At 29.7% G+C, this 20511-nt stretch overlaps 1 protein-coding gene across 1 annotated transcript in view; it reads left to right on the top strand.

Annotated features, from left to right (window-relative positions):
- LOC129957393 (atrial natriuretic peptide receptor 1-like) overlaps positions 1 to 20511 on the top strand; it is a 97027-nt gene that overhangs the window by 23332 nt on the left and 53184 nt on the right. Inside the window, exons 2-5 of the mRNA XM_056069694.1 lie at positions 11297 to 11489; positions 13099 to 13234; positions 15412 to 15503; positions 17400 to 17535. Coding sequence (XP_055925669.1) covers positions 11297 to 11489; positions 13099 to 13234; positions 15412 to 15503; positions 17400 to 17535 — 557 coding nt within the window. The remainder of the gene's footprint in view (positions 1 to 11296; positions 11490 to 13098; positions 13235 to 15411; positions 15504 to 17399; positions 17536 to 20511) is intronic.

Raw genomic sequence — 20511 nt, 5'->3', positions numbered from 1 at the left:
GATGTAACCTCCAGAATTGTGAAGGCAAGTCTGCAAACGTGCAGGCATTGTGACATACAGGTGCTGAATGTCACTTTTTGATATGGAGTTCCATGCTGGTTGTACTTGTGTTGTCAATAGTGGGACAGTCAGTGCTGGCTGTGGATGATACTGGTGTTGTCGCCCAATGATAAACCATACTTGCTCAATTGGAGACAGATCTGGTAATCTCACAGGCCAAGGTAAAATATCGACATTCTGTAGAGCAAGTTGCATTATACAACAGCGGTATGTCGAAGAGTATTATCCTATTGGAAAACTTCCGCTTGAATGCTGTTCGTGAATGGTAGCATTACAGGTTGAATTACTATACTGACGTACAAATTTATAGTCAGTGTATTTGGAATAACTACGAGAGAGCTCCTTCTGTCATAGGAAAAATAGGATCCCCAGACCATGAATCCAGGTGTAGGTCCAGTGTGTCTAGGTCGCAAACAGTTTAATTGCAGGCGTTCCCCTAACCTCCTTCTGACCAACACAGGCCATCACTGACACCACGGCAGAACCCGCTTTCATCAGAAAACAAAACACATCTCCACTCTGTCCTGTAGTCAGCTCTGGCTTGGCACCACTGGCGTCGCAAACGGCAATGGCTTGAGGTCAGATGAATGCACGCTACAGGACGCCTGGCTCAGAGCTGTCCTTGAAGTAACGGATTTCCAACACTTCGTTGTGTCATTATGGTACCAACTGTAGCTCAAATTTCTGCTCAGTCGCAATAGGATAAGCCACAGCCGTACGTCGAATACATCGGTCTTTCCTCTCAGTAGTGCCAAGTGGCCTCCCGAAACCCAGTCGTCTTGAGGCTGCATCATCCCTTGACCACTACTCCCAGCAATCAAGCACAATGGATACATGCCGGCCAAATCTTTCTGCAAATATCACAGAAAGAAAATCCATCTTCTCGTTGCTCTATTACACGACCTCGTTTAAATTCGGTGAGCTGTTGATAATGGTTTTTTGTCTTCTTAAAGGCATTTTTGGCTAACATCTTCTCAATGCGTCAGATTTTAAAGAAACAAAGCTCACGAACTTTACAGCACGCATTTAAGGCAAACCTGATATGCAAATTCTGAGTGGCGCTACTATCGCCACACTCATGCGCAAAGCGCGAAATTTAAATCGATGTCATCTTTCAGATGTATAAACACGCCTACCAAATTTTGTTTGTCTAACACAAATCTTTCTTGGTGTTGGGATTTTTTTTTTCCGCCAGTGTATCTAAGTTCAGTATAAACAAAAATAATATTTAGATGCTTATTTACCTATCTTCGACATACTGAATATGACATTTGATAACAAATATAGAACTTATATTTCGAAATCATTGTACTGCACGATGCAATGAAATTATAACAATAAATTCGATCTCTCAAACTTTGAAAATGTGAAACAGTTTCTGTTTCTGACCATTTCTTGGGACATCCGAGTTTAGATTTTATCTGAAAATAACTTTCAAGATGACTTCTATAATTGTATTATAATCAGAAATTTTATTAGAAATGCTAAAACTGCTATGAAAAAAAAAAGAAATACTAGACTGATTTCTGGATTTTATATATTTTGCTAATTGTTACTAATAATTTGCTAAGATGAGGTTTGAAGCTGATAATATAGTATCAAGTATTTGCACGTCCAATATTAATAGCACTCTGAGTAGATATCCCCGCTTTAGACATGTCTGGTATGCAAGATTATCGAATTCCACTTGGGGTAGTGAACCCTCCAGAAACTCAGATTAGTGCTCTAACGAGAGTGGCTAAACTGCGTTAACCGAACGTGCTGGATTAGAAATACCTATAAATCCAAAGCAAGTGCTAATCTTTACTCTGAAGGATAAAACGAAGAGAATTTTCTCTGCTTTGAATTTCAAATGCATATCAGGGGTATTGTTAGTCTTTTGTGTAACAAAGTGATCGGTATACATTACATTTTTTAGCTCAAGATGATGAGTTTTACGAATTTTGAAATGGGTAACTAACAAAAATGTTTGCATTTCTGTTATATTATAAATGTTAAAAAGAAAATTTCACATTCAATTTTGCAATAAAATAATTTTTCTTTTATACCGATAGATTCTTAAAATAATTTAATTGGATATCGACTTCTGTATATTCATTCAGAATCTTAGATAAAATTTATAATTTTATAAGTTATTAAATGCATTCATATTTTATATGTTATTGACGACTTACATCATTTTAAATTTTTGATATAATCGTTTGCATTTATATTTTCGAAATAATTAAATGCTTTATTTTTCGCTATATATATTAGAAAATAAGATATTTATTTTTAAAATCATTTTCATAATATTTGTTTTAAAAAGAAAATTCACTAAGTAAGCATTTAAATCATCAAGGATTTAACTGCATGTATAAAAATCTATCATTTTGGAGTATAAAGTTTTTTTTTATATATACAGTGGCTCCCAAAAGTGTTCGTACACCAACAAGAATCAATTAAAAACCTCGTTATTTACCATTATATACTCTGATTTTTACATGAACATTTTTTCATAGCATATTTTTACAGTTCTTAAGCAGTGAAGAATAGATTTTAATTACGATGCAAATTATTTTTTAAAAAATGACAATAAATAAATTGCACAAAAATAGTACACAAAAGTGATCATACACTTTAAATAAACATCATTAAATATGAAATTTTCTAAATTTTTATAAATGTTTAGTATTTAGTAGGATATCCTTTATTCTTTATAACAGCTTTTAAACATTTGGGCATAGATTTAACTAAACGGCCGGTTACTTCTGCACCGATCTTGTTCCATTCTTCGATCATTACTGCTTTCAGTTGAATTTTCAATTTATTGTCGTGACTTCTTATTCGCAACTCTAATTCTTTCCAAATATGTTCTATAGGATTTAAATCCGGTGATTGAGCTGGTGTTTTAAGGGTTTGAGGGCAATGATAGAGGCAAAAAAGACTAACATTCATGGCCATGTGCTTAGGATCGGTAATACACAAACTTGTTTAAAATGCCCAATTTTTGTGCTGACACTTTTAAATTATTATTGAGAATATTTATATAAACTCTATGATCCATTATACCATCAATGAATATTAAATTGCCTACTCCAGCCGCTGATATACACCCCCAAACCATGGCACCTCCACCGCCATGTTTTACTGTTCCAACTAAATTCTTGGGATTAAGTTCTTCGTTTTTTTTTTTTTTTTTTTTCCATACAATGATTCTCCCGTCCAATCCAAATATGTTAAACTTACTTTCATCTGCAAATAAGACACGATTCCAATAGCTCTCTGGCTGGTTTATCATAGATTTGGCAAATTTAAGCCTAGCAATTCTGTTCTGACTTACAAAAAATTTTCTTCGTGCAGAGCGGCCATGTATACCAGCATTCCGAAGAATTCTACGAATAGTTTCACAGGAAATAGAAGTTCCATTTGATTCATTATATTGTGAAGTAAACTCTATTGCACTCAGATGTGGATTTTTTAGAAATTTACTCACAATATTTCTTTGACTTCTAGCTGACAGAATTTGAGGGCGACCATTACGAGGCTTGTTTCCAATCCTTTTTCCCTGTCTGTAACGTTTTATTATACTTTGCACCGTTGAATGAGGTAGATTAGTTATAGTTGCAATGCCTCTAATTGATTTTCCAGCTTTAAAATGAAATATAATTAATTTTCGTACGTCTAAACTCGTTTTTTTACGAATGCGCGTCATATCTAAGAATAAAGTAAATAGAATAAATAATTGTGATATTAAATACTGAAATCAAACGATTTTAATGTATTTTTCAATTAGAAGAAAAATAAGCCGCAAAAGATATTTTTATGATGAATTTAAATAAATAATGTTTGGATGTACGAAAACTTTTGTGTTCTAATTTTGTGACATTTTTTATTTATTTATTTTTTTGAACAATACTACTTGATTTTTTTATAAAAATATTTGTTCAGTTTTATTAAGAACTATTTAAAGATGCTAATTAAAAAAAACCAACTAATAAAATGCTTTATTAAGAAGTTTAGAACAAAATTTCTGCAAATTTCTTTAGTGTACGAACACTTTTGGGAGCCACTGTATTTATTTTAAAAAGAATTGACTAAATTAAAAAAAAATCTTATTATAAAAACATTTTTCATTTAATTTGTATTTTAATTAAATGAGGTGCACCGATTTTGAAACTCCATTTGATATTAGATTCGTTTAAAAAAAAAGTCAGAACTTTCGAAATACAGAAATTAAGCAATTAAGTTAAACTTTCAAAATATAAGAATAATTTAAAAGATGAAATTATAATTCTATAGCAATGTTAACATATTGTGTTAGTCCTAACTGCTTATCTCTATGTAAACTTGTGTAGCTTATTTCACTTATTTATTTGAAAGTTATCCATTTAAATTTTTATTTGTATTTATGTAATAAAGCATTGTCAAATTACGAATGTAAAATTTTTTCACGCATTCATTGATTCTAAAAAATATGAAAAAGGTCTCTTTGAATGTGATACTTCTCAAAATAGTTGCTCTTAAAAGCCTCCTTAATGAAGACATATAAAGATATTTTACAACCTTTGTAAATATTTCTTTGTTTTTCCAAAATTCCAGATAATCAAAAATTTTGAGATTAGATTAAAATGTTCAAGTGACATGTACAGTTCTATGATACAAATCATTCTGGCTTATAGGAAGAAAAATATCTTCACTCAGAACTTTTGAATGCGTGGAAAAAATATGTCATGAATTCACAATACCATACAAGACATTTAAAATTCTACGGTGAATGAAATGTATAGTTACAACTATCATATTCCTTGGTTGAAATTGGTACCATCATTAATGCAACAAACATGATTCGCTTTACAGCATTCGCTCTACATTTTCACGCTGAATTTGTACGCCCAAATTTTGTACATATACTTTCCTTAGTATACTGTTCCTATTTTAGAAAAAACAGAATTTATTTCATATTCCGGTCAATTCAAGAAAAATGGAGCTTCGATGTTAATAATTTGCATAAAAATTCAAAACATTTGATATTTCTCTGCATCTAATGAGAAAAAGAAATTTTCTTTATTTATTTGTTTAACTACGATTTTATTGACATAAAGGCTCTGTGGCAGAGTTACCTTCATTTTTATGAAATAACTCGATTCCAGAGAATAATTTGTACGCTTTCAACTTTCTTCCTACAAGAAATATTGTAATGGGATCAGTGAGGCCATAATGACGAAAATGAATCCCAATGGGCCCTCACTGATAACACTTTAAGTAGGATTTACATTCCATCAGCACCATTCAACCAAGACCATGCATATGCATGTATAATCTTTCTTCTGCGCATGCTTGACTTATTGGAATCTTATACCGTTCAGCAAAGAATAGCAAAACCCTCCGCGTTTTTGCACATGCGTTAGGATGGGTTTAATTCGGCAAAATAGGGGTGAAAGAAAAGATGAAAGGAGGAGATGTTTACATTTACTAGTATCTAATAGGGGAAATCCAAGGTCAAAGGGAATACCGGAAATGTACTTTCCGCGTCTCACCCTTTAATGAGATGGAGGCGTCGAAATGTGGTCGTCTCCGAATCCGTTGACGAACAGTAACTGGCTGAATGTAAACAAATTTTTATCTCGTCAAAATAGGTACTTGCTGTTGTCCGCTCTTTCAACGCATGCGCAATCTTCTTTTTGCGCGTGCGCTCAGAGAAGTTTGTGATTACCAGATCGTCATCAAGCACTTCATTAGAGATACAGAAACATTTTTTGTCACTCTCAGGATATTATGGAATGTGAAATGATTTCACTGAATAGTGGGTGAAATTTTTCACTCACTATTAAAAATTTGCAGAGAAAGATATTATATTTGATAATTTTCTAACTTCATTTGAAGCTTGTGCTTAAAACGACAGTGTACTACTTGAACATATATATATATATATATTTTTAATTTTTAAAACATGAAATCAGCTTTTAATTGTATAACATGTAAACAAGGCTTTTATAACTATCCCACATAAAAAATTTGGATTACATTATAAAGTTTTTGAAAAAAGTTTTTAAAAAATTTTAACATCATTTTTAACTCCAGTGGATTTTTTTAAATATGCATATTTTTTTACAGATTCATTTTCCAGATACCTTATTATATACTACATAAAACTGGTTATAGGTTTTTTTCTACTGTTGATATTTATTTTTTTTATAGCTTTTTTTCTTTTTTAAATGCAAAAAAAAAAATACAAAAAAAACCCTCAAGAACACATTTTTTATTTTATTTCAACCGCATTTTTAACACAGATCCATGCAAATAACCTCCTACATTTGCTAAAAATCAAAGACCTCCAACCATCGCCAAATATCGCCGCACGCTTTCAGGAAATAAAGACAAAAGAACTTCTCAGGAAAAACAAAACTTTTTAAAATAGCGACAGGCAACATCGCCCTCGTAGCAAGAGTTTTTACTGATCTTGTAATTTATTGAAACGTGAGTCTACCAATTTAACTTTTTAAAGCTAATGTTGATACTTCCCTACTAATAGGAGATAGCATTTTTCTATCTAAAGCTTTGCCAGTGCATGTAATTTTTTTATGGATCAGCTAAAGCGTAAAAGAAAGAAATTGGTAATACAAGTTTAATTGATAGCAGCAATTTTATTGTTTACTAACTTTTCAAAAAAATAGCAAAATTAAAAGAAATTAAAGTAGTAACTACAACTTTACAGTTTTAATTAATGAATTGTTTTTTTTCTTTCATGATTTCATGCATTACAAATAGGGATTGCAATACCGGTATACCGGGATTCCGAATACCGGTATTTTGAGCCATTTGTACAATTTTGTAATACCGGTATTCACAAGTTTAAATACCAGTTTTTCGGTATTTGCTAGAAATTTTTTAAATTGTCTCACTATATGTTTAGGGATCGCCAACATAGCAAAATAGTATACTTTTTTGCTTTTATGTCTCTCTAACGGGCGAAATTAATTAGCTAATTAATGGCTTAATTAGTTGCTTAAATCTAAATTAGCGAAACATGGATTATCCCTGAAAGAAGATATAGTATCCATAACGACTAATGGAGCAACAATTATGAAAAAAGTTGGAAAGTTGATTGGTGCAAATCAGCAATTGTGCTATGCTCATGGAATTCAATGAGGAGTAATAGATGTATTATACTAAAAAAATAAAGAACAGAAGAATACAAATACTGTGGATATAGAAACTTCGGATTCCGACATTGAAGAGAGTAAGAGTGAGAGCGATATTGACAATGAAGATAATGAACAATGTAATTGTTGAAGAAGATATTGCTAATGAGGATGAAATATTAACCCATCAAGAATTGCTTCCTATCATTTATAAAGTTCGAAAAATTGTTAAGATATTTAAACGTTCCCCTATAAAAAATGACATATTACTAAAATATATAATTATTGAAAATAAAACAGAGTATATGTTAATAATAGATTCTAAGACATGTTGGAACAGTTTACTCCTAATAAGGGAACGATTTTTGAAATTTAGAAATCCAGTCCAAAAAGCAATAATCGACTTAAACCTGTAAATTAATTTTTCAGATAATGAATTCGACTTAATATCCAAAACTATATCAGCTCTACTTCCAATAAAACTGATTATATTGGAGAGGTTTTAATTTATTAACAGCTAATGCAACAATAAATTTCATGTTGCAGTTATGAAAGAACACACATCACTATCTAAAGAATTATATATTACATTGAAAAATCGCACAGAAGAAAAGCATACTAAAATAGAAAATGTCTTATGGTATTTACATAATTATAATGATTTTAAAAATGAAGATTAAAAAGAAGAAAAGAAAATAATTCAAATATGATTAAGTTTATAGTAAATTTTCTTAAAACTTTTTACACACACTATCACACTAAGAAAAATTCGGTTCAGTTATCGAAGATTATGATAATCTTCGATAACTGAATGTCGATAGTGAAAAGGAATTGTCTCTTGAATAAAAATTAGAATTAGTGATAAATAAAAAAAATTCAACGAACCAAAATACAATTCAGAAATCAGCTATATCCAAAACCATCCGACGAGAAATCGATGTATTTGAAGATGAGGGATTTAGAGGTAAACACTTGGAAAAAGTATGTCGTGCATTGCTAACAGTATCACCAACTAGCGTAGATGCCGAAAGAGCGTTTTCGACTGCTGGTAATTTTTTACACAAAATTACTTTTTCAGGCTTAATGACAGTACAATTAATACATTATGTTTTTTAAGATCACATTTCAAAAATTTGTAATACAGAAGACTCCCGATTATCCGCGGGCGGGTTATCCGCGGTGCGGATTATCCGCGCCTGCCGCACAAAGTTTTTTTTTTTTTTTTTGACTGATTTTTTCAAAAAGATGCAGTTTTACAGTTATGCTTTTGTAATTACATAATACATTACAGTATTAAAACAGTACATATGTATTCATTTTTCTGTGTATCCTTGACGCCTCTCGTAAATACAAAGCACTTTTCTGTTTTCATTAACAAAATGCATTTTAGGTTAGTTTTGAGTGATATACTAAAATATTAAGCGTTAGTTAAACATTTCCTGCTGTTTATTTTACGTTTTATTGTAAATAAAACGATTTTTCAAAGTTGGAATGACTGTTTTCTCTTTTGCTATACTCGGTTTTAGCTTTTTTCGGATTATCCGCGATTTTTGTTTTCCGCGGCGGCCGCGCCACCCAATTCTGCGGATAATCGGGAGTGTACTGTAGTACCATACACTGAATAGTGATATTTACACATTTTTTGTGATTTAAATAAATAAGATGTTCCTTTACTTTCTTGTGATTCTTTATATACTGTTATAATTTATAAGTTACATATTATTTTTGATATTTACACTCTCTTATAAAACTGGCAAATAAAACAAAGAAACATCTGTGTTTTCTTACTTTTTCTAAAATTTCCAATACCGGTATTAAAACCGGTATCCCGGTATTAAGATCTAAAAAATACCGATTACCGGTATTGAAATTTTGGTCCGGTATTGCAATCTCTAATTACAAACAAATTTTGAGTACGCGAAGATGATAAAATTTACAAAGGTAATTTATAGATTTTATTCTAAAATTTTTATTTTAGAATTAAAGTAGTTGTTTTCTTAATTTTTTTTAAAAATTTAATTTAACTTGAGTGGTAACAATATCGTGCGAATTGGTGCTTAATTTATAATTAAGATACTATCATTTAAATTCATTATTATACTAAAAATAGTTCCAACTACTTTATTTTATCATAAATAATAATTAACTTACAATTAAATTGTTACTTTAATCATAAATTAAATCAAAATCAAAATTAATCAATCAATCAAAAAAATCAATTAATCCAAATTAAAATAACTGCCTTCTCTATTATGTTCACTTATCAAATGGTTTAGTTATTGACATTTAATGTTATAACTCATGCCAAAACAAAGGAGATTCTTTAATATTCTACCCGCATAATTATATTACTTATATTCCGTTGAGATTCTTCTTTTTTTTTAGTTTAAATGAATTGAAAACTTCTTGTTTTGGTTTACAATAATTCGTTGAAACAGATTTAAAAAATTTTATTCTTATTGCTGAATTATTGAAAAAATTATTTTCAATTCAAAAATGATCCAATTTTTTTTTAAATCTAAAATTAAATTATTTTTCCCGCCAAAAAAATAAATTAAACCAAGAATTACAAACATATTTCACTGAACAGAATTAGATAAAATGATAAATTCAGAAATAAGGTAATAGTTATTAAATTAATGGAAATTTTTTGATGAATACCGGTAGAGAAACCAATGCGGCCACGTCATCATCTGCTAACACAGAGTGCTAAAATCATCTGCAACAAATCATCTGCTAAACTTTAAAAAAATGACATATTATTTTTTTTTATCACTCGAAAACTCGTATAGTTAAATTTATATGAAGTAAGTAAGCCTTTTAAGAAAGAAAATTTTAAAATTAGAATTTTTTTCGTTTGTAATTTTGGACAACTATGGCTTCTAAAATAATAAAAATAAAGGTGTTCATATTTTTTTATATATTTATTGTTATATTTATAACAGAAACTTGTATTTAATCAACTCTGTGATGTAAATTTATTTCTTTTACGTTACGATTATGATTTTTGAAATGTTTGTCATTCGCAAGTTTTTTTTTAAATATTCATTAAACAAGCATAATATTTTATATCAATAATTTCTTTTTATCTTAAACAGATTAGAATAAATTAATTAACATTTTGCAAAACTTACAGACAAATTGGATGTTTTTTTATGATATTGATAAAAGAGAACTTTACATTCATTTTTCTCCATGTTGCGTCATTGCTTAGATACTATTTTTCGAAATCTAATGTCTTTTTAAAAAATTAAAGTAGTGGTGTGATTTTTTTTGAATGTTTTAAAATATATTCTTTATTAAACTTGCTATGGTATTAACTCTAAAATATATAGTAAGTTTTTAAAACGGTCAAATCAAAATCAAAATTAATGACTTTTTCAAAAGTTTTTAAGTGTTTCACAATAAAAAAAAATTATTTAAACATCATAAAACTTAAAATTTTATAGCACATATATGTATGCCTGTGTGTCCGTGTGCGTGTGCGTGTGCGCGCGTGTGTTTGCTTGTATGTGTATGGGTGTGCGGGTGTATGTCAGAAAACAGACTCTCTAATCGTATGATTCAAATAGTATTAATGAATGAATAATTAATTTAAATACAGTCCAAAAACTAGCAGAATAAAATCCATGTCATAGCGTAAAATTCTATGCAGTTAAAATATTATTTCAAACATTAAATTTCAAAAAAAAATATATTTAGATGGTATTGTGGTGCCTTAATTGTGTAATGTTTAATTAACCCAAATTAACTGTCTATATTTAAGGTTTAATATTCATAGATAGTTCATTTTCATATTAGTAGCTACCTTGAAAAATTTGTAGAGAAATATACATTGTTAGGAAAATCTTAGAGAGTTAAAACAAATAATTTAAATTTCGCAAAAAATTTTGAAATCATTCAAAATGTTTTGGGAGAAATAGTAGCGTAAGATTCTATACAATTATATTATTCCAAACGTTAAAATTTAAAAAAAAATTAGTTAATACTGTTGTAGTTGATTAACAAATCAATTGTGTATGTAATGTTTAATATTCCTAGATAAATTTTTTTTTCTCAACGATGTCACAGTTATTTCATTCCCTGTAACTCTTTCCATCTTAATTTTGCAGCACAAATGAAAGCCGCAGACCATGGTTCCGTGAGAAAGATACAATGGAGACAAATCAAAAGGCGAAAAAGGCTTACGAAGCATTGCTGACCGTCACGGCCAGGATACCCGTCACAGCTGAATACGCAGAATTTTCTAGGGGAGTTAAGAATCTTTCTCAGCAGTACTTTGGAAAACCCTATGGGAAGGAGGAAGTGAGTTTGTAACTGAAATCCATCTATCGGTTTCCGATAGTTGTTTTTAAATGTGCTGATCGCATACTTTTGTGTAGGGTTCGTTAATTCTTCAGGCTATTCGACAAAAGATCGAATTGTGTTAACGCCATCGGCAGTGTTTCTTGTAGGTAACAAGCAGAATAACAGAAATTATCGTTTAAGATATTTTATTTTGATTTTCTCAAGACAAGAGTTTTCTCTAGTTCTTGATCATAAAATTCCAACTAGTAGATCAATGATTATTAAACCTTAGATAAAAATGACTTTATTTAGGAGTAATATTTAGCTTCGTGGAATTCCTTTCTTGGGGAGAAATTGAAACGCTATACCAAGCAATGAAAAGAACAAAAAAAAATTAGAATATGAAAAACTGTTAAGTGCAGTACAAGAAATATATTTAAAAATAATAATTTCTCGAATTTTAATGATATTTTACACACACATACACACAAAAAAAAAAACACTTTACTTGAATTAATATTAAAGAACAAAAAAGAAGATAGCTTGTGAAGACTTTTGAAACGCCAGTATTTTTCTGCGATATCTGCCTTCTACAGAAGAACTATAATAGAAGGATTTTTGATAATTGTATTTTGTTGTTCGGCAGGTAAACGTTAGCAAAATACACAAGATTATTCAAAACTATTTTAAAACTACTAAAAGAGAAAACATAAAATAGCTACAAGATAAGGAAACGAAACAGGAAATGCCAACCACAGTGAGGACGCTGCGATTGAACAGGAGAGCTGCAACGCCATCTGTGTGATTGGAATTCATAGTTAAATCATTTAAATTTCCGAATGCATATGGTGTCGTGGTGTGGTGAACAGGAAACTGTTTAGTAATACTAAAATGCTGGGCATGCTGAACATCGTCACAAAGAGTTCCATTACTAGGAGCATGTAACATCGGTAGAAAAGATAAAAAGGGAACACCAACTGAATGATTTAGTTAGAATTCCAGAGAGTTATTGGAATGGAACAACTTTAAAATATTTTATTTATAACAATAATTAACATTTATAACAATAATTATTAATCCATCATAAACAATTTATTATGAATTACGGTTTTCAAAATATATTAAATCTTGCAATTTTTAATATCAAAAAGAAAGAAACATAATTTGACATTTTATAGCTATGGCTATCTGAATTTGTTTTTGTTATCATTTGAAAGAATTTTGAAATTTTGAAATTTCTTTCGATATTTTATTATTGTTTATTTTATTTATTAAAAACAGTTTCCACCCATTAATTGAAATTTTATAATATCATGTCTTTGAATTTGTTGATTTTATTAGTACAATAGTTTGAAGTTGTTGAAAAAATTTTGATAAAATAGTTTTTAAATTTTGACATGTCTTCCGATAAAATGCTCGCATATGTATTTATTCTTTTTATTAACATCGTTACTTATATTCAGTTTTGATCCAAGCAATTACTGGTTCAAAAATATTTCTTGAATAAGAAGTAACAAACGTTGTGAACTTAAATCTTAATTATTTATTTTTTACATGTAAAATATTCTTGTTTAATCGCCAATTTTTCACACTTATTTAGAAAACATGATTTTTTTTACATTTTCAGGTGAACACTTACGTTACAGCCTTTCATGATGCTGTGATTTTATATTCATTAGCCGTAAATGAAACCCTGAGGGAAGGACTGAGTGTGAAGAATGGAACTCTCGTTACTCAAAAGATGTGGAACCGCACATTCGAAGGTCGTATTTCAGAAGATAGAAATTTAATTATGAATAATTGAGCTATAATTGATATTATTAACAACAAACAAGAATTCCGAGAAGCAAGCTCTGGGCACTTTATCAAAATTATGAAAAGCGATAACTAGGAACAGTAATGATTTTTTCATACCATGTAGTACTAACATGTCACCTAAAGTATAGCTTTAAGAAGTTGTTAATTTTGGTTTCAACCAGTTGGGAAAAAGGCATCTAAAATACAAATTCAATTTTTAGATGCTTGTAGATTAGTCACATGTCAGAGTTTATAGCTCAAAAAAATCGCCAAAGAACACCCGATCAATTCTGTAAAAATGCAAGTTTTGCACTATAAATCAATATTTCCTTACTATTCCTTACTATTTTCAATATTTCCTTACTTTGCCAACACAAAGAATTTCGATCTTACCAAGATACACAATTTTATGATGGAGAAGGTAGGGGGGGGGGTAATACCTTTCATAGTATGCGAGGCACTTTTGGGGAGGGCACTCTAATGAATCCCTTTAAACAACCTGCACGACGATGGAAGATTCAAATATCCTTTTTCAATAGTTTTTTATTTAATGAAGAAAGCGGGAAAAAAACACTTTGTTTTTGTTTCAAGATATTAGTTGGCAGAGTCTTTGCATTATTTTCCTTCATTTTGAAATAACTGTTTGGCCATATGTAGCCAAATTTATTCTGCTTTCTATGCTGATGCAGGGATTTTCATTTAGGCAAAAAAAGGGAATTAATTAAGGTATAAATGTTCATGAACTGTATTATGACTTTGTATGCACAATTGCTCATGAGAACACCCATGAACGCTCATGAAAAATTGAATAATGTTTCTAATTTTTGTTATTACACACCTGAACTAGTAAAAGCTATGGATAATTTTTTTTTTTTTTTTTTTTTTTTTTGTGTAAGTGATTTAGAGAAAGTACAGTAACCATCAAAAAGTTAGAATTCGAGATTTTAACGAATCTCAACGTTTCATATCTCCCTCTCAGATCACTTTTCAGTTCGAAAAACTGATTTCTGGAAAGTGTTCGTCCGCTTGTGACAAAGATAACTCTAAAACGCTTTGAGCTTGACGGATGAAATTTGGAATACGGCCTTTTCACCAAATTTACAGATTTCGATCAAATTTTCAGTAAAACCTGAACAGCGTAAGACCGTCTGCTGGCTGTTCGAATATAAGTTGAAACGATAATTACAAAACGAACAGAACTAGATAGATAAGATACTGTATACCAAATTAACATCTATAGTGTGGGCATTTATCAAATCCTATAAGGGATTGATCGTCTGTCGGTCTGCATCCTATAAGGGATTGATCGTCTGTCGGTCTGCATCCTATAAGGGATTGATCGTCTGTCGGTCTGCATCCTATAAGGGATTGATCGTCTGTCGGTCTGCATCCTATAAGGGATTGATCGTCTGTCGGTCTGCATCCTATAAGGGATTTTGTGATTACAAGGGCAGTAATGAGTAAAAATTTTGTTTTAATCGGTTAAGGAAAACGTGACTAAAACAAAAAAATTCGATTTTTAGACATTATTCACGTATAACAAGGATTTGTCGCCAAATAACTCGCAAGTAAAAAGGCCAAATTCATGCCAAAAGTTTATATTTTGTAACTATTATATTCCAATTCCATGCAATGCGTTTTCAGGCATGACAAGTTCATCAGAAAGCTTGCGAGAAAGGGGTGAACCGGAATTTAACCCCCTTCTTCGCCAAGTTGCGATAACGCGCCAAAACTGGCAACCACCGTTTTCTCTAGATCTGCAAACCTATTATCTTTCGCCTTTATTATGAGCTATGATTGGACATCTGCTCCCTCGTTTTTGAACATTTTGCAAAACACTGCGCAAGACCATTGTTGGCGAGTTGGCGATATTTGAAAATTGCTCCAAACAGGGGCTTAAACTCCGGTCTTACTACAAGAAAGTTTTGGGGAAACAATCTTGCTGGGTTCATATAAATATTTTATTTATATTGATAAAAAAAGCCAACAATATAATGTAGTTTAAGAAATTGAAATAAAACACCCAGGTGCTGTATTCTGTCATTTCTTTCTTTGAAATTTATAGCATGCGGAAAGCTCATTTCTTAGTTAATTATTACTATAGTGTACCTATATAGATTTGTTTTCCAATTTTTTTTAACAGGCATAACCGGGAATGTAAGCATAAATGAAAAAGGTGATCGATTTGTCGACTACTCTCTCCTGGATATGGATCCGGAAACTGGAACGTTTGAGGTAAGTTTTCAAAAATACAGCAATACATTATTTTTAAAACATAATGAGCCATTTACTTAAAATAGTGAAAAAAAAACCTTTTAAATCTAACTAGTTCAATTGTCATCGACCATAAATTCCATGATACTGTTTTTTGATAATAAATTCTACATTTGATAATTCTCAAAGTTAAAAAAAACTCTCTGCATTATTATATTTTTAATATTGGTTATAGAAACAAAAAAAATAAAATAAAACCACAGAAAAAGGTCTCTTAATCTTAATTTTAAAGACAACAATTTTCACAATTGAAACTTGTTATGTAAGTGATTGAGTAATTAAATTAACAAACTTTAGTATAATTGATACCTTTCAGTTGACATTAAAAATTTGAAAAAGACATAAATTCAGATCCTTCAAAACATAATTGAAATGCACCGAGAACATCTATTTATACGAAATATTTTTATTTAAACATTTATATAGAGAATGTAACGTATTAAAAAAAAATTCTCATTTTTATAAAATTTTCGGAAAAAAATAAATAGAAATTTTTACCTTAATTGCTAATATCAAGTATATGATCAAAATTATGCTTTTTTCTATATTTTGATGTAGATATTCCACATGTAAAACAGAATTAGTTAAAGCTCCTACTAAACATTTTTATGCAACGCATCTCTTAAAATAGTGTAAAACTCTTTTAAATCGAACTAAAATCATAATCCATTAAAAATTCCATCATCCTATTATGGATTTATTAACTTTATATTTCAGAAATATATATTCATCCTATTATGGAATATTAACTTTATATTTCATAATTCTTTATGTTAAAAAACTCTATATTTGATTATATTTTTAATATTGGCTAGAAAATAGAAAATAGAATTCACCACGGAAAATGATCTCTTTATCTTCACTTTTAAAGACAATCATTTTTTGCCATTGAAACTTATTATGTAAGTTATTAAGTGGTTAAAGTATTAAACTTTTGCGTAATTGTTATACTGATTTCAATTGATATTAAAATTTTTAAAAAGACGCAAAATTGTGTCCTTCAAATTATAACTACAGTGCATATATAACATCCATTTATTTCTACGAAATATTTTTAATGAAACATTTATATAGAGAATGAAACATATTACAAGAAATTTCTGATCTTTACAAAATTTCGAAACAATTTACCTTAATTGCTGATATCAAGCAGAAGATTATAATTCCAACTAAGACTCTTTAAATTATAATTTATAAATCGCTGAAGATTACTAGAATTGCTATAAAAAATGATTCATAAATTATCATTTTATATACTCTAACTCCGGAATGAAATGTTTAAGCTTCAAAACACTTTTTGTGTATTTTCACATTCGGTAAATTCTCTAGGATCATTAAACATTTATATAGAAAATGAAACAGATTGCAATAAATTTCTTATTTTTATAAAATGTTCGGAAAAAAATTAAATAGAAATCTTTACCTCAATTGCTGATATCAAGTAAAAGGTTATAATTAAAATTAAAACTCTTCAAGTCATCGCTTCTATTATAAATCAATGAAGATTGATAGAATTGTTAGAAAAAGGAATAGATAAATTATATTTCCATATGTTCGAACTCCAGAATAAAATGTTTATGCTTCAAAGCACTTTTTTGTATATTTTCACACTCGGTGAATTCTCTATCTACTTTAAATTCAGGTGAATTCTCTACTAAACACATCTACTTGAAATTCAAACCTCTATCTACATAAGTCTCCCGCCATTATAGAGAGAAACGGAAACCAATCTCCATAGGAAAGGATTATTTCCAAATTGAGGACTCAAAATCTTCCGTTCTTTCAATTTTCCTCCGACAGTATGAAGCAGCCCTTTAGAATATATCTCTAAAATATAAAGCTGTCGTATTTTTCCAGGTCGTTGCCAACTATTATGGAGTGAGCCAACAGTTTGTAGACATCCCTGGAAAGCATATACATTGGGCTGGAAACCGGGGAGAACCACCTTCTGATGTCCCTACCTGCGGATTTGATGGATCTCTATGTTCAGATGGTACGGAAAAAAAATTTGCATTTTCGTATGACGTTAAAAGTTATTTTCAGAATAATTATTGTTTTGCAACTACTATCTGTCTACATTTCATTTACATGATGGCATTTCAGAAAAGAAATGGAATAATGTTTGTTTATTGAAATTTCTACCACTTTTATTTTTTTTTCTTTTTTTTTTTTTCTTTTAAGATTACTTAAAGTTTTTAAAGCGCGAACTGCGATTTAAAAATAATGATGCAATTAAATGCGTTGTTATTGTTATATCAGTAAGGTGCATAGATATTCTCATAGTATTGTCACGAAATTACGCAAATTAAGAAAACTATTTTATTTGTTTCAAAATGAAAAGTAAATAGAAAATTAAAAGCTCAAACTCTGGTTTGAAAGATAGATGTCATAATAAATTAAATTCAGAAAAATTAATGCACGCGTTATCTATACTTATAATGAAGCTCAATGAGTGTGTGTGTGTGTTGGCGCTCTACAGGCCAGGTCATTTGACATACAGCTATCAAATTTGGTACATGTATACCTTAGAGGTCGGGAATGTGCACCTGGGGTCCCTTTTTTGAAATTTTAATTAGAATTTTAATTATTAATTAAAAACTAACTTTCCCGCCAAAAAATCTTCCATTTTCCCCACCGCCAAATTTTCCGCCAAAATAATCTTCCATTTCCCCCACCGCCAAATGAGTAAGGCTTCAGTTTTTTTTTTCTCCCAACAGTAATGAGGCTAGGGTTAACGTTTTTCGGCGGATTATTTCAAACGATTCTGTTTATTTTCTTAATGTTTGATGCATTTAAAATTAAACATTGTTAATTAATCCATGTTTCAGATTCATTCTGAAGTACTTTTGAATTAAAATAACACAGAATAAAGGAAATTAAAAATGTATAATCTGCATAGCGTTATCCCAACTGGCGTAGAAAAATTCACGCATTTGCGTTACCTAACTGGCGAAGAAAATTCACGCATGCGCATTGTTCTGATTGTTGTCATGACAACCACTATCAACGGATGATTTAAATTATTTTTAGGGTAGTTGCATGCTTTTGTAAGTAAATTGTATTTATGTTAGTTATATATTTTTTGTATATGCTTATAGTTTTAAGTACATCGTTTTTTAAGTAGTTTTTTTAAACCTGTTTTAGACCGATTATTTTAAACGCTTCATTTTATTTTCTTAGTGTTTGATGCATTTAAAATGAAACATTGTTAATGAATCGATCTGTTCATGATGAATCTGAGAAATTTTGTTGACAAATTCTTGAGATATTACATAAATTAAGAAAGATATTCTTTAGTGCCCATAAAGTTTAAACGCTCAGTGACTCTATTATCGGTAATCATATTATTAAAAAAAATGCTTTGTTTCTGTAAAAAATATTATATTAATTGCAGATTAATCATTTACACTTTAATTTAAAGCATAAATTCTATGAGGGGTAACAGAAAATTAGAGAAATACATATCACGTTATGACTGAAGGCCTTTGTAATATTATGAGTGAATTATATGACTATCAAAATTTGAAGTTTTAAAATATTTTGCTGAAGAATCTATTAAAGTTGGAATTGCATAAAATATTTAATTATTAAAATTTTAACGAACATTAAGATTGGCGAACCGGCTGGTCGCCAAAGGCGGCTAGTAAATTTATAAATCACTCGGAAATATCTGGAACTTTCTAAAACTGATTATTGAAAATAAGGTTGTAATAATTTAAAGAAAAATAATTATATAAAGGAGATAAAAACTTTGATTCATATATATACCAGATTTCCCAATTTCAAAGTAAGAAACAGAAGTTTGAGGAAAGCATTTTTTAATCTAATTTTTAATGAACGCTTAGGAATAATCTTTCCTATCATTTGCCGTGGGTTGTTTTGTTAAATGCATGATTTTCAACTCCTCACACCTCTAATTGCTCTTTGATTTTAGATTTTTGATTAAAATATTTTCAACTTTTTTGTTTAATAAATAACGCATGTTTTCAGAACATAGTTTTTTTAATATATTTTATAAGTTGCAAACAGTTATACATTTTATAAGTTTATATACAACCAATTTTATAAGTTGCAAACAATACTAAATCTTACATCAACCACATTTCATCTCAAAATGAAAATTTTACTTTTTCTTTTTTGACTGTATGTATGAAAAATCCTGAATCCATGAGCCCATCACTACTGTTTTATTTACTACTGTTAATGATACAATTCTTTTCCATATAACTTCCATATATCAATTGATAGTGACAGAAAGGTATGGTACAAAAATAAATGATTCTTACATAAATCTCATTCTGACTAAAAATGCTCTACTTTATTCCATTGTTTCTCATCCAAACAAATCGCTTTTTGCGCCGATAATTCGAAATATAAAATGTTCTTTTATCTGGAAATTCCGAAAGCTTCCATCTTTATCTCATAGATTAATCATTCCGGAGACATCATTTGAAAGATATTCGATTTCAGATGTCAAATGGAAAATTCGCTTACTTTTTTCGAGATTATAAGATTGAATTTAAATCAGTTATGATTCTAAAGAATCCTTTAAAAGGGTCCATTTTTGTAATCCTGAAATATATTTCCAGAATTTAAAGCGAAAACATATAATGAAATGTCACTTTGGAGCAGAAAGTAAATCAGGACAAAATAAATGAACCGAATGTTTAGACGAGCTCACATTTTCTCAAGAATTCATTTGAAATAGAATCACATGATTTTATTTAATTCCTGAAAGCATCGAATAGCTTATGTTAATGACTTTTAAATTCATCAAAATTTCATCGGAAAGCAATCGATTTATTTAGGAATACTAATATTTTTCATTTCACTATTTCAAGGCAAAGTAATAATTTCAGTTTTATTTTTAATCATGTGAGAACATAATGTTATTCTAGTTTGGGGTTTTTGAAGCCTCAAAAAGCACAGACAGAAAATTGGCAATTTATTGCTTCCTTTAATTATTAAG

Source organism: Argiope bruennichi, chromosome 11 (genome assembly GCF_947563725.1).
Source record: "Argiope bruennichi chromosome 11, qqArgBrue1.1, whole genome shotgun sequence".
Lineage (NCBI taxonomy): Eukaryota > Metazoa > Arthropoda > Arachnida > Araneae > Araneidae > Argiope > Argiope bruennichi.
This window is presented reverse-complemented; position numbering and strand designations above follow the sequence as displayed.